Source organism: Pelophylax lessonae (assembly GCF_965119305.1).
Source record: "Pelophylax lessonae genome assembly, chromosome: 4".
Taxonomy (NCBI): Eukaryota; Metazoa; Chordata; class Amphibia; order Anura; family Ranidae; genus Pelophylax; species Pelophylax lessonae.
The window spans coordinates 625,017,540-625,033,529 of NC_138771.1; the positions used below are offsets into that span (position 1 = coordinate 625,017,540).

General features: G+C 44.7%; 1 protein-coding gene across 1 annotated transcript in view; it reads left to right on the top strand.

Moving 5' to 3' along the window:
* Positions 1-15,990, top strand: part of STAG3 (STAG3 cohesin complex component) — a gene marked incomplete at its 5' end in the record, with an annotated part of 227,684 nt that overhangs the window by 103,468 nt on the left and 108,226 nt on the right. Inside the window, 2 exons of the mRNA XM_082256553.1 lie at positions 8,615-8,815; positions 13,137-13,207. Coding sequence (XP_082112679.1) covers positions 8,615-8,815; positions 13,137-13,207 — 272 coding nt within the window. The remainder of the gene's footprint in view (positions 1-8,614; positions 8,816-13,136; positions 13,208-15,990) is intronic.

The window sequence follows — 15,990 nt, forward strand, 5'->3', positions numbered from 1 at the left end:
ATGCCAGCCTGTCTGGCTGGGGAGGCATCCTCAGCAAGCATTCTTTTCAGGAAATCTGGACGCTGGAAGAGTCCAGGCTCCCGATCAATGTCTTGGAACTCTGAGCGATCAGACTGTGTCTGGACCTTTGGACGAATTGTCTTCAGGGATGTCCAGTCCGCATTCAATCAGACAGTGCCACGGCCGTGGCTTATGTCAATCACCAAGGGGGCACAAGAAGTTTCCTGGCCGCTCTGGAGGTAGCAGGCATGCTAAGGTGGGCAGAATGGTTCGTTCCAGCCCTCTCTGCCATACACATTCCCGGGGTGAAGAAAACTGGCAGGCGGATTACCTCAGTCGGCAGGTGTTGGACCAAGAGGAGTGGTCCCTTCATCCAGAGGCGTTTCATCAGCTGTGTCTCCGGTGGGGCACACCCAAGGTGGATCTGTTGGCATCTCGGCTCAACAGAAAGGTGCAGAGGTTTGTTGCTCGGTCAAGGGATCCTGAGGCGGACGCCACAGACGTACTGGTGGCCTTGTGGGGTCAGTATCATCTGATTTACGCCTTCCCTCCTCAAGCTTCTGCCAAGATTTGTTTCCAGGATCGAGGCAGAAGGGATTCATGTCATCCTAGTGGCTCCGGACTGGCCTCGCCAGACTTGGTACGCCGATCTGGTTGCAGACGTTCCTTGAAAGCTTCCTCTCAGGGAGGATCTGCTGTCCAAACAACCAATTTTCCATCCTGCTTTACAGTCGCAGGCTTTGATGGCTTGGCTGTTGAACGCCAGGTGCTGAAGGATAGAGGTTTATCTGAGTCGGTGATTCCTACACTTTTAAAAGCTAGGAAATCTACTTCTAGAAAGATCCACCATTGTACGTGAAAGACGTACATTGCATGGTGTGAGTCTCTTTGGGTTCATCCTCGCTCCTTCGCGGTAGCTTGGATGTTGACCTTCTTTCAACAGGGGGTTGAACAGAAATTGGCCTTCAGTACCATCAAAGGCCAGGTGTTGGCATTGGCGGTCTTCATCCAACAACCTTTGGTCACACACTCCCTGGTGCGTACCTTTCTTCAGGGTGCCCGATGTTTGGTTTCTCCAGTACGGTTTCTGTTGCCGCCTTGGGACCTCAATTTGGTGCTTTCAGCTCTACAGAAGCCTCCCTTTGAAAATATTTGGGAGATTCCCCTGCTTACTCTGTCCCAGAAGGTGGCCTTTTTAGTGACCATTACCTCTGCATGCAGGGTGTCAGAAATGGCGTCATCCTGTCTGTCGTTCACCTTATTTGGTGATTCACAGCAGAGATAAGGTGTTTCGTCTCCCCTGTCCATCATTCCTTGCAAAGGTTGTTTCTGATTTTCATTTGAATGAAGACTTTGTGTGTCTTCCCTGAGTCCCAGGCCTAAACATCCGAAGGAGTCAGATATATTCCATCAAGGGTCAGGTTCCTCCTTTCCATTTTCAGATGGGCTCCAGTTGTTTTGGTTGAGCTCCTGTTGCATGGTTGGCTACTGTTTAGCCTTGGGATTTTTTTTTTTGCTTTTCCCACCCCTCATGTTTAACACTGTTTTGAGACATCCCAATGGTTATGAAGATATGAAGCTGTGTCTGTCAATGAACGAAAGAGAAAATTGGATTTTTGGCTTACCGTAAAATCCATTTCTCTGATATTCATTGATGGACACAGCACCCACCCCTCTGTGGAGTTATAATTCTTCTGACACTGCTTGTAACTAAACTGAGTGCCAATAGCAGAGAGAGGGAGTAAACCCCCGGGGACTACCCATGGGCCTGGCCAGACTTTTTTTCCTGCCTAGATTTCTAATCATGTAGGAGGCAGTATACCCAAAAGTTATGAAGATCAGAGAAATTGATTTTACAGTAAGTCAAAAATCCCATTTTCTCTAGCGCTCATTGACAGACGTAGTCCTCGGTGATACACCACCTTCGGGTTATGTTGCCTCCACAGGAGCAGGACTAGACAGGAAATTAAAAAGCTCTGGCCACACCCTAAGGGCAGTCCCAGAGGGTATATCCTCTCTATCTCTGCCTCAGCAAATCAGTTATTTTCTGTCTAGTTAGGAGTAAGGACCTAGACACCTTGCTGGGATCTTAGGTCCTGGCAAGAATTTTTTCTTAAAGGATTTTTTTAGACAGCTTTTTTCTCCAGTGTTCCTGTGAGATCTTCAAGCAAGAAAGCTGAACTGGGCGACGGGCTGGATGTTGAGATCCGGTGGTCACCCCAGTTCAGCCTACGAGCGCGTGCAGGCCATAGCTCCGCGCTGGGTCGGCCGCGACAAAGTCCCATTAACAGACTGTCCACGCGAGTTAAACGTCTCGCTGAAACGCCAAAGACCATGAGTCACGGCGTCCGTATCGGTCGACAGCCCTCCCGCCCCGGTGGAGAGGGGTACTGTCAGGAGTTGGTGCCCGCCTGGTTCCGGTATGGTGAGTAGTATGTTCCCCCTTTCCCCCTGACGGGTTTTGTGGTGAATGCGGGCCCCTCTCTGTATGGTAAGATAGAGTCCCTTTCTATCCTACAACATGACACAGATCCTCCTACTTTGAGTGTGATTTTAGGTGTGCAAAAAGCCAGGAGGCTTGGTTTGGGAGCTAACAATCTAATTGTATACATGTTTTAAAGATGTAATCTGTGGCATTCTGGGAATCTTATGGGTTAAGAATAAGCTACCTACCAGTCAGAAGCCACGGACATGTAGACTGCCTTCCAGCTATTAGCAGGCCTCCCAAACGGCCATGCGGTCCGCCAGGGCCGGTACCGCCAACCACGCCATATCCCCATGCAGTGAGAGTGTTGTGTGCCCTGCAGCACACCGCTATTCAGTACGGGCCGCCGCCATTTTTTTTGCTGGATCGCACGAGCCGCCATTTTGGCGTAGCCTCGTGTCTCCAGCATGGGGGCGGCCATGTTTGAGGTGATCCAAACACCTCGTGGAGCTTGGGGGAGGCGCCGGAAGGCGCACAGAGGGGCGGAGCCGCCTCCTTTCTTCCTGGGCAGCCAGCCAAAAGACTTCCTGTTTGTTAAGACAGCGCTGTAACCTGTTGCAGTTAAACTCTGAGCATCAAGTGGTGAGCCTGGGGGTCTATCTCTCTCTCTCTCTCGATCGATAGGGATCCCTAGCAGGTAACACTAAGGGGCTTTTGTGGCGCTGGGGGTCGAAAAAAAAAAAAAAAAAGTTTTATTTTTGAATTATATTATCCAGGAAGTAACTGGAGTTATCATGGACCCTGCCACACATATTCCCCCACCTGTTTCCCTCGAGGGGGCCACGGGACCCGCCGGTGCACAGAGTATAGAGTCATTTACAGCAATTTTGGAGTCTATGGTGGCTCGGGTGGAGGCGGCCTGTCAGGGACGGGGGTCAAGGAAGCGACCCCCGCCTACCCCTATACCATCTGACACCTCTGACTCAGATTCAGAGGTGGTCACGGCAGTTGCAGGTTCCTCTGCAAGGGCTGTTATCCCAGGTAAAGCCCCCTCAGACAGTGAGGAGGACGCTTCTTCTCCTGCTATTATTCAGGAAGAAGCATTGGTGGACGCACTAGTTGTGGCAGTGCAGGAAACCTTAAAACTTGAGGCTTTACCGGCAGAGGCAACTGAAACAGAGATTCCTTTTGGTACTAATAAGCCCATCAAGACGATGAAGGCTTTTCCTGTACCTAAATGTTTCGGTAATCAGATTAAAGGAGAATGGGAGCATTCTAAACGTACCTTTACTATTTCCAAGCGTATTGCTAGACGCTACCCGTTTGAGGAATCCATCATTAAGAAATGGACGGTACCACCAGTCGTGGATCCGCCTATTTCCAGGCTGAATAAAGCCACGGTTATTCCAGTGGAGGACACTTCGTCCTTTAAGGATCCGGTGGATCGAAAGATGGAAGCGGAGTCCCGCACCATCTTCTCTCTGATAAAGTCAGCTTTTAGACCAGTAATTGTTATTGGGCTAGTTTCCCAGACACTTACGGAATGGGCGAGAGTGGTACGCCAAGATCTTAGGGGAAAAGATATTCCCCAGGAGACATCTGATTTGATGGAACAGATTATACAAGGGCTACAGTTTATCTGTGACGCAGCCTTGGACACTACTCCCTTATTAGGGCATGCATCTAAGACAGCGGTGATCCTCAGACGTGTGCTGTGGTTAAAATGCTGGTCAGCTGACCTAGGTTCCAAGAAGACCTTGACAAATCTCCCCTTTCAGGGGAATCGTCTATTTGGGGCCAACCTAGATGAAATCATTAAGGATGCCACTGGGGGCAAGAGCACTTTTTTGCCACAGGCTGCTAAAGCTAAGGGACCTCCAACAAGCGAGGACCTTTCTTTACCGCCCATAAAGGGCGCCCGGCTGGTACTAGCGGGAAAGGCAAGACTCCTCCAGGAGGGTTCAAGAAGGGCTGGTCGGACAAGCAAAGGACCAACCCAGCCAAACCCGAAGCAAAGGAGTACACAGCCTGAAGGTGCGCCCCCACCCGGTTTCAGGGTGGGGGGACGTTTTCACCGGTATTTAGGACATTAGATCGAGCATCAACCACTACTACCGGTGCGATTCTTCCCTTCCAACATTTAAGTACCACAGGAAGCGGTAGTTACCGTTCCCTGAATAGATCTTTTCCTTTACCTTTTCCTAAGATTAGTCCCGATACCTCACAGGAATCGGATCTGGTTGACCAGATAGGCCAAGTAGCCTCTAGTCGGGTGACTTCGGTCCCTGAGGTTCAACCAGAAAAGATCACCTTTCCTGATAACTATCAGATATCTGATAAATGTGTGGGAACAAAAAACGACCAGACTTTCTCGGATGGTCGGGGCCAGATAGCTCTAGGGACGTCTGGTTCAGATCCAATCAGCGCCAGTGGTCCTAGAAATTCTAGGCCGGCCTCCTCAAGCCGGCCTGGCCGACTTGGACATGTTAGTCGCAGACGTTCCGTGGGAACTTCGTCTCAGGGAGTGTCTGTGGTCTCAAGGACCAATTTACCTTCGTGCTTTACAGTCGCTGGTTTTAATGGCCTGGCCATTGAGACCCAAGTACTGAAGGACAGAGGTTTGTCTACTTCAGTCATTCCTACCCTTATTAAAGCTAGGAAAGCGACTTCCAGCAAAGTCTATTATCACACATGGAAGACTTATATTGCGTGGTGCGAATCTTTAGGATTTCCTCCACGTACCTATTCGGTGTCTCGAATATTGGCCTTTTTGCAACAAGGGGTTGAGCAGAAGCTAGCCTTGAGCACCATCAAGGGTCAAGTTTCAGCATTAGCAATCTTCTTTCAGAAGCCTTTAGCTACCAAATCCTTGGTGCGGAATTTCATCCAGGGGGTGCGGCACCTGGCTCCTCCAGTCCGCGCGCCCTTACCGCCCTGGGATCTTAATTTGGTTTTGTCGGTTCTACAGAAACCTCCCTTTGAAAACATCAGGGAGATTCCCTTGCTTACTTTATCCCAGAAGGTGGCCTTCTTGGTGGCTATTACTTCTGCTCGCAGGGTGTCAGAACTGGCTGCATTATCATGCCAGTCCCCATACCTAGTGATTCATAGGGATAAGGTAGTACTTCATCCTAAGCCATCTTTTCTTCCTAAGGTGGTTTCAGATTTTCATCTGAATGAAGATATTGTACTACCTTCCTTGTGTCCTCAGCCCAAGCATCATCGGGAACATGCGTTGCATTCCTTAGATGTGGTTCGGGCAATCAGGGTATACCTGAAAGCTACGGAATCATTCCGTAAGACGGATTCACTTTTTGTGATCACGGATGGCCCCAGAAAGGGTTTGCCTGCATCTGCCGCGACCATTGCCAAATGGATTAGACAAACGGTGGTACAGGCTTATTCTATTAAGGGTCAGAGTCCTCCGTTCCCTGTTAGGGCGCACTCCACTCGAGCGCTCAGTACTTCCTGGGCCTTTCGCCATCAGGCGTCAGTGGTCCAGGTATGTAAGGCGGCCACTTGGTCATCGGTACATACCTTTACAAAATTCTATAAAATTGATGTGACGGCATCGGCGGATGCCTCATTTGGCCGCAAGGTTTTGCAGGCCGCAATTTGAGGAGACCGGTGGTCTACCTCGAGGGTTTTTTTCTGTTTGAAAAAAAAAAAAAAATTGTTTTCTCTTTTTTTGTTGAGTCTCATCATTAAGGATGAGCATTGTAAACTTCTAGTTGGCACCGGTTGGGCCTTCTAGATTGGGATTTGATTTCCATTTTCCCACCCCTCAGTTGTGATACTGCTCTGGGACGTCCCGAAGGTGGTGTATCACCGAGGACTACGTCTGTCAATGAGCGCTAGAGAAAAATGGATTTTTGTAAAATCTTACCGTAAAATCCTTTTCTCTTAGCTCATTGACAGACGTAGTCCCCGCCCCTCTGTTTTTTTGAGTTGGGTTAAAATCTCTAAAGACTGCTTTTTCACATAACTGATTTGCTGAGGCAGAGAGAGAGAGGATATACCCTCTGGGACTGCCCCTAGGGTGTGGCCAGAGCTTTTTAATTTCCTGTCTAGTCCTGCTACTGTGGAGGCAACATAACCCGAAGGTGGTGTATCACCGAGGACTACGTCTGTCAATGAGCTAAGAGAAAAGGATTTTACGGTAAGATTTTACAAAAATCCATTTTTTATTTTCTAGAAAATTACTTTGAACCCCTAAACATTTCCTAATTTAAAGCAGAAACCCTAGAGATTAAAATAGTGGGTTTTGCAAATTTTATTTTTTTTTATTTTTATTTTTTTTAGGTCACACGGTATTTGCGTAGAGTTTTTTTTGTAAAAAATGCACTTTAATGAATTTTAGTGCACACATACACAATATAATACCCATTTTTTTTTTTTTTGGGGGGGGGGGGGTGAAATATAAAAGATTGTGAATAATGGATACCTAACATGGCATGCTTTAAAATTGCGCAGGCTCGTGCAACAGCGCCCAACTAGAGTACTTAAAGATCCACATAGGTGACCCTTTTTTAAGCCTTTACAGGTTACCGGTTTAGAATTACAGAGGAGGTCTGATGCTGGAATTATTGCTCTCGCTCTAACATTTGCAGCGATACTGCACGTGTGGTGCAAACATGGTTTATATATGTGTGTGCGACCTACGTATGAGTTTGCCTTTGCGCGCTAACATGGGGAGGACGGATGCACTTTAAAAAAAAAAATGTATTAACTTTATTGCTAATGTATTAACTTTATTGCTATCACAAGGGTTGAACAACATCCCTTGTGATAGCATGGGCAGTGACAGGTACCCTTTACTGAGACATCTGGAGTCTATTAGATCTCTCCTCTGCCCATAACGGCATCTAATCAAACCAAGATTGATCAGATTTTTTTTTTGCAAGCCAGTAATAGCTATTTACATCCTGAAGAAACCATAAAGGACATAACATAATACTCATTGTTTATGGTTTATTAGACCATTGAGATGATTGGGGATGTTCCAGTCTTCGGTCATCTCTATGGTAAGCCGGTGGAACCGCTTCTTCAGTCCCGGGCTCAATTATGTGACAGGAGAGCCCGGAATGGTGGGGGGGGGGGCCCGGGCCCCCTTTCCGCTGCATGTAAAAGCCCCCAGGATTGCTTTTACATTAAAGAGAAATGCAGGCAGAAACAAATGATATTGGGATGATGACCTGCAGGCATCATCCCTGTATCACCACTGAAAGTCCAGGATGTCATATGACGTCTTATGGACGGGAAGTGGTTAAAGGACATCTTAAGTGATATATACAGGTTGCCATGCGTGCTGATCAAAGCTTCTAAAAATGCTTACTTGTGTGGCTGTCATTCCCAACTTTGTTAGTCATTGGACTGCAGAAATTGTAGTGATAAGAAATGTTTGTTTCTCTTCTGTCCATTGAAGGACACAGGTAGATCTTTAGATCATAAATGATGGGTTTGGTTTGCTTAAGCTAGCTGCAGGAGAAGGATACTAGGTACAACATGACAAAAAGGAAGAATCACCCCCTGCTGGTGGCCAAAGCCCCCATCTGCTTCTCACAGTTCAGTTTTTTGCTTAGAGGTTAGTACCTAGGATTATTTTCTGCCTTCTTATTTTCGGGATTTGCTTCCTGTTGATTGAATTTTTTTTCTTCTAGTTCTAAACTATTCTAGTTGATGGATTATTTTTTTTTTGTCTTCAATCAACTGCTGTGTTGGGTGACAGGCAGATGTACAGTATATGGATCTGGGTAGTCCCCCTAGCACTGCCTACAAACAATAGGGTCCTTTTCACACGGGCTTTCCGCCCGGTGGACTCCATTTTGCTCAGCGGGGATCGATCCCTGCTGTGCAGGCGGATGACAGGTACGTCTCTGCTTGCTTTGCAGAGGCAGACCTTTCAGATCCCCACTCTCCTCTATGGGAGATCGGATGAAAACAGACCGCCTGTCCGTTTTCATCTGATCCAATCCTCCTGAATTATGGAAAATAGGGTTTCCATCCATCTGGATTTCAGAGACCACATCGGATCGGATAGCAGCGGGTGTCAGCGGAGAGAAAACTGTTGCTGTTTATTGTGACATATCAGGAATTCCTGCAGATTCATAAAGTTATGGTGCGTTTTAGGCAGTAATGCAACAGTATGCACAAAATGTTAACCATCCTGCCATTTTCTTATCTTCCCAGTACTTTGATCTTCTCCTGACCCAAATACGAGAGATCCTGGAGAAACACACTGACCCAAAGGTTTTAGAGAGCTGTTCCCGGGCACTTTACGCTTTATCTGATCGCAAACAGACCTTGCACAAGAAGACAGATCTCACAGTCAGCCAGTTGGTGGACTGGCTCAGTGACCACTTCCTAAAATTGCTCCCAGACATTATGCAGGTATTGGATACACACTGGTCAGCTTATGAATGCCTTGCTATGATTCACTCAAAGAAAACCAATACAGAGGAAAATGCAAGAGAAGTCATTGCTGACATTTTTCTGAAAATGCTCATTGATTGGCTCTCTGGCTTTAACCCTTTGAGACACCAATTTAAAAATGCATTGGGGAAATTGGTGTGAACTTGAAGCTTCTAAATTGCACACTAACCTACAAGTCACTGTCCCTGGCTACAATGCTTTTTTTTCTGATTGAGGTATTTCTACAAAAGAAAAACTTATTATGGCCACTAGGTGTTGGTGATGGTTTAGGAACCATGCATATTAGAAGAAGTATGGCAATTTGCCGTCTGATTGGGCGGATTTTTGTCATATTGACGCAGCAAACATTTTATATGTAGATCCTTTAAAGGATAAGTTTACCTTTTGGAACATGTTACATATTCCACCTGTTTTAAGAGAATAGGTATCAGGGAACTGGAGAGAGTGCAGAGAAGGACAACCAAACTAATAAGTGGCATGGAGGAGCTCATCTATGAGAAAAGATTAGAGGAACTGAATTTATTCTCTCAACTTGGTGTTGAATTATTCACTTTAACCACTTAAGCCCCGGAAGATTTTACCCCCTTCCTGACCAGGGCCTATTTTGCGATTCGGCACTGCGTGACTTTAACGGACCATTGCGCAGTCGTGCGATGCTGTACCTAAACGAAATTGGCGTCCTTTTTTTCCCCACAAACGGAGCTTTCTTTTGGTGGTATTTGATCATCTGTGCGATTTTTTGATCATGCGCTATAAACAAAAAAAGAGCGTCAATTTTGCAAAAATAACAATATTTTTCACATTTTTTTATATGAAATTCCCCGCCCCCAAAAAAAATGTAAAAATCAAAATTTTTTAACATTTTCGGCCAATTTGTTTTATGCTACATATATTTGGTAAAAAAAATCGCAAAAAGCGTATTTTGATTGGTTTGCGCAAAAGTTATCGCATTTACTAACAAAGGGAAAGATTTTTGTCATTTTTGTTGTTTTTTTTTTTAACACATAATGGCGGCGATCTGCGATTTTTTTTTTTTTTTGCTGTACTGCGACATTGCGGCGGACAGATCGGACCCTTGACTGACATTTTTGACACTTTTTGGGTTACCAGTGACATTTCTACAGTAATCAGTGCTATAAATATGCACTGTTACTGTAAAATTACACTGGCAGTGAAGGGGTTAACTTTTTTTTGAGAGGGAGGGGCTATGTGTGTCCCTAGGGGCATGATTCTAACTGTGATTGGCTGTGGCTTGAGATGTATGAACAGTGATCAACGGTTCTACATAGTAGAACCGTATGATCATCATTCATACACCGGGGAGAATGACAGGCGGCTTGTTTACATTAGCCGCCTGCCTTTCTCCCTCTCCACCGACGATCGCGAGTGACCAGCGGACGATCGGGTCCGCCGGTCACACGCGCGGGGGGGTCAGTGACCGCACGGGAGTGGGAGCGTGCCTCCGGCGGCGCGCGCTCGCTCCTGAGACCCTCACAGGCTAGCGACGTAGTACTACGTCACTCTGCCTGTGAGGGGCTGACCGCCGCAGTAAATATACTGTGAGCAGTCGGCAAGTGGTTAAGGTTATCACAGAGGACAAGGGGGCACTCTCTACTTCTAGAAGAAATGAGACTTAACCTCCTAAATACAGAAAGGCTTCTTCACAGTAAGAGCTGTGAAAATGTGGAATAGACTTGCTGGTTCTAGCCAGCTCAGTAGATTATTTTAAAAAAGGCCTGGATTATTTCCAAAATGTACATATTTTAAATGGATACTAACATTTATAGGTAAAGTTGATCAAGGGAATATTCGATTGCCTCTTGCTAGAGCAAATTACATAATGTGTTGCTTGGGGTTTTTTCCCTTTTATTGGTTGAACTAGATGACTTTCAACCAGACTAACTGTTTTACCAAACTAATGTAACATGCTCCAGCTCCTGCTGCCAGTTCTTCTCCCTGCGCCTGCTGTCGTTCTGTTTTTTTCTTTTTATTCGTTTTTTTTTTTTTTTTCGTTTTTTTTTTTTTTTTAAAGAATGCAGCCATGCGGGGCAACCTTGTCAATCTCAATCTTCTGTGAGTAAATGAACTACAAGTTCCATCAGACACAACGGCTGACGGCTTGAGGCTCTGAATGAACTGCAAAGGCGCTGATGAACACTTTTGTAGTTCATTTACAAGCCCTGCAGCTTTTAAATAGCTTTTAAATACAGCCTGTATGAAGGTCCTGGCAGAAATCTGCAGGGCTTGTCTACAGAAGCCTGACATTGTACCCCTGATCCACTGATCACGCTTGCAATGCTTTCCAGGTTCCTGTAGGAAAAAGTAATAAATGCATTTTTTTTTAGCCTGCAAAATTATGTGCATTTATTTTTTATGGTAGGGTGAACTTATCCTTTATAGATTTCTCTGGCCCAGAGATTCTCCCATTCATTCTAAACAGTGTGGATGGTTGAATACCTCCCGCTGTCTGCTATTGTATTCCAACAGCTGACGTCCATGGCTTTTAGAATACCCAAATAGTAACTCCAACTGATTGGCTGCAGTCATGGTTCGGCTGATTTTATTTCTGCCTGACTCCTTCAGTTTCTCTGTCTATATCAAGACAAGTAATTGACCACAATTTGAGCTGTGCATGGCCAGCTTAACAATGGATTGTTACAGTGTTAGTTTGCAGTGCATTGCAGTGATTTTTTTGCAGTCTAAGGATGTTGTTACGGTACACTTTAAGGGTTAGTTCACCTCTAATGTCTATTTTACAAAATATTCCCTATGCAGTCCAGCACATTACATGCCACTCCTCCGCCATACAAATTGTAACTCCTGCCCCCCTCCATACATGTAGGCCATGCACATTCTGTCCAAAAAAATGTCTTAGTAGCTGTCCCCCTCTGTCCTGCCATTGCTGGTCATTGCTAGTTTGGGCCCTTTGGAACTTAGCAATTGACAGGCAGAGATGTATAGTAACTAAGTAGAACTACTTCACTACTGTACTTAAGTAACGAAAGGCGGTATCTGTACTTTCCTAGAGTAGAATTTTTTTCTCCTACTTCCACTTTTACTTCACTACATTTTTTCGATGATTTCAATACTTCTACTCCAATATTTTTTTTTTTGTGCTGCATAGTTACTCGTTACTATTATAAAAATGACCACTGCCAGAACAGTAGATGGCAGGTTTCATGAAGCTCAAAACATTTATTTATGTATAAATAAAACTGCATTTGAAATAATAAAAAACAATATGATGTTCAAACTTTTGACTTCTTTCTTTAATAACTACATAACACAGTACTTGTATTTTTACTTTCAGTACTTGAGTAGCAATTTTTTTTTAAAACTACTGGTACTTTTACTTTCAGTACTTGAGTAGCAACATTTTTTAAAAAACTACTTGCAATACTTAAGTACAAAAACTTTTGAATACTTTAGTACTTCTACTCAAGTCACTTTTTGATTGAGCATTTCCACTTCTACTCAAGTCACTTTTTGATCGAGCACTTGTACTTTTACTCAAGTCACTTTTTGATCGAGCACTTGTACTTTTACTCAAGTATGGGTTTCGAGTACTTCATACAACTCTGTTGACAGGTGACGTGGAGGTAAGCTCTCTTTTTATAGGAAAAGTTAAGCTTTTGGGATAACTTCAGCTACTTATATTTCTTGGTCCGCTGATGATCCGATTTTTACTAAAAGGAACCACTGCATATTTTCATCACCAGAAAAGTTTAAACACTCCAGTGCTCAAACAGTAATGCTTCGTTCGATGTAGTCCTCCTCAGACCTGGAAATCTCCAAAACTCACAAACCTAAAAAGGAACAGACGTGTTAACTCCGGCCATAGGCGATGCCATCTGACCATATATGCCAAAGTTGAAAGGCTAATGCGTTTCGGGTGACATGCCCCCTTCTTCAGAGTGCGTTTGCCCCCTCCTGTGTGTTTTTACAGATCTTTTCATCATATGTTTAGTTTGAAGTGCTCAGGTTTTTGACAGGAAAGTAGGGTAAAGAATAGAGGACATTACTGAGAAACGGAGAGTATGAGAATCAGCAGACTAACCTATGATTGGTATTTTCCAGCCTATTTTGTGGCACTGACTACAGACATTGTGTGAAACATTGTTTTGCCTCCAGCAGCCATTTTTCTATTCATTCTTCTAGGGTAGTATAGATAAGAGTGAGAAACTGTCTGTACATAAAAAGTAGCCTCTATTCCTTTTTATTTATATTATTTTAGCAGATAGGCTGGGCTATACGTGCTAACCAGGTATTCTTTTGCAAGGTGTCAGATCTGGATGAGGACGATGTCTATAATGCCGCTGCCACAATGAAAAGACTTTCGGCTCTGTACAGGTAACACTCTCCGATATGAAAGGGAATAATAAAAAATGCGTGAAATTATTAGAATATGAAACAAGGGGTCCTGTTTATTGCAATGTGAACTGCCTGTGTTGCCTCATATAAATAAATCCCATTTATTTTTATTGCGAGAAGGAAGTGGGGGACACATGGCCTAATGAGTAAGTTGATTCCTTCTCTCTCTGAAGCGGCTCGAGTTCAACTTAGTGTCTATAGGATGAGGACAATATACAGTGCATCCGAAAAGTATTCACAGGTCTACGTTTTCTACATTTTGTTATGTTACAGCCTTATTCCACTATGGATTAAATTATTTTTCTCATTCTACAAACAATAATGAAGTTTGTTTGAAATATTTGCAAATTTATTAAAAACAAAAAAATGAAAAAAATATGTCCGTAAGTATTCACAGCCTTTGCTCAATATTTTGTTAAAGCACCTTGGCACCAATCACAGCCTCAAGTCTTTTTGAGTATGATGCTACAAACTTGGCACACCTATTTTTGGGCAGATTCTCCCATTCTTCTTTGCAGGACTTCTCATGCTCCCATCAGGTTGGATGGGGAGCGTCTGTGCACAGCCATTTCCAGATCTCTCCAGAGATGTTTAATCAGGTTCAAGTCGGGGCCACTCGAGATTCACAGAGTTGTCCTGTAGCCACTCCTTTGTTATCTTGGCTGTGTGCTTAGGGTTATTGTCTTGTTGGAAGATGAACCTTCCCCCAGTCTGAGGTTCCATAGTGCTTTTGAGCAGGTTTTCATCAAGGATGTCTCTGTACATTGCTGCATTCATTTTTCCCTCGATCCTGACTAGTCTCCCAGTTCCTGCCACTGAAAAACATCCCCACAGCATGATGCTGCCACCACCATGCTTTACTGTAGGGATTGTATTGGCCTGGTGATGAGCGGTACCTGGTTTCCTCCAGACATGACGCTTTCCATTCAGGCCAAAGAGTTCAATTTTTGTTTTATCAGACCAGAGAATTTTGTTTTATCAGACCAGAGAATTTTGTTTCTCATGGTCTGAGAGTCCTTCAGGTGCCTTTTGGCAAACTTCAGGTGGGCTGTCGTGCCTTTTACTGAGGAGTTCCTTCCCTCTGGCCACTCTACCATACAGGCCTGATTGGTGGAGTGCTGCAGAGATGGTGGTTGTTGTGGAAGATTCTCCTCTCTCCACAGAGAAATGCTGTAGCTCTGTCAGAGTGACCATCGGGTTCTTGGTCACCTCCCTAACTAAGGCCCTTCTCCCCTGATCGCTCAGTCTGGCTGGGTGGCCCGCTCTAGGAAGAGTCCTGGTGGTTCCAAACTTCTTCCATATATGGATCATGGAGGCCACTGTGCTCATTGGGACCTTCAATACTGCTTAAACGTTTCTGTACCCTTCCCCAGATCTGTGCCTCAGTACTATCTTGTCTTGGAGTTCTACAGACAATTCCTTGGACTTCATGGCTTGGTTTGTGTTCTGATATGCACTGTTAACTGTGGGACCTTATATAGACAGGTGTGTCCCTTTCCAAATCACGTCCAACCAACTGAATTTACCACAGGTGGACTCCAATCAAGTTGTAGCAACATCTCAGAGATTATCAGTGGAAACAGAATGCACCTGAGCTCAATTTTGAGTGTTGTGGCAAAGGCTGTAAATACTTATGTACATGGGTATTTTTTATTTGTAATAGATTTGCAAAGATTTCAAACTTCTATCACGTTACCATTATGGGGCATTGTTTGTAGAATTTTGAGGAAAATAATGAATTTAATCTATTTTGGAATAAGGCTGTAACATAACGAAATGTGGAAAAAGTAAAGTGCTGTGAATACTTTCCAGCTCCACTGTATGTAGGAACATGCCCCTCTGGCTAAAGCCCTGCCAACAGCGATGGACAGTAGTAGGGAAAATCTGTGCCAGACGGGAAGGAGTTCTATACCATCCGGAGTATGAGTACTGATGGAGGCAGTATGAACCCTACTGAATCATTTTCTGGCTTTGAGGAGGAGTAAATTCCAAGCCCTGCTCCCCAAGCGAAGGATTTTCCAGCAATTGCAAAAAATTTTTTATATCCGGTGTTAATATGAGCCATTTGTTATGAGGCATGAGCTTCTACACCAGGGGTAATGAATTAAAATTCATGAAGGTCCAGTAGGTAAAATTTTCTTCAAACCGAGGTCCGAATCATATGTTTGGATCTCAATGGCACCGTCCTCTGCACAATGCGCAAACATGGCGCGTCTTTACGAGTGCCACATCACATGGTGCCGCAGTACCATGCAGCTTGGTACGGCGCAATTAAAAAGAAAAAAAAAAGGTCAGGGACTTATTTTTCTGCGTTTCTGCTTACAAGGCAGCCCACTGAAATAAATGGGCCGCCTACACGCGTTACGCAATAATGTGAACCTAGTCTACAATCCTTCACATCACAATCCTTTTTATTACATCAGTGTTCTCAGTCCCCCTGTACATCATCCCCCCTTCACATTACAGTCCTCAGCCCTTCACATTTTTGTTAGCGGCCCCCCTTTATATCACCCCCTACTTTAAATTGCAATTCCAAGCCCCTTTCATATCACCCACCCTTCACATTCCTGTTCTCGCCCCCTTTATAGTACCCCTCCTTCACATTGCAGTCCCCAGCCCCCCCTTCACATTCCTGTCCTCATACTCTTTATAGCACCCCCCTTCATATAACTGTCCTCCCCCATTTTATTGTGCCCCTCTTCACACTGCAGTCCCCAGCCCCCCATTAACATTCCTGTCCTCACCCCCTTTATAGCACCCTC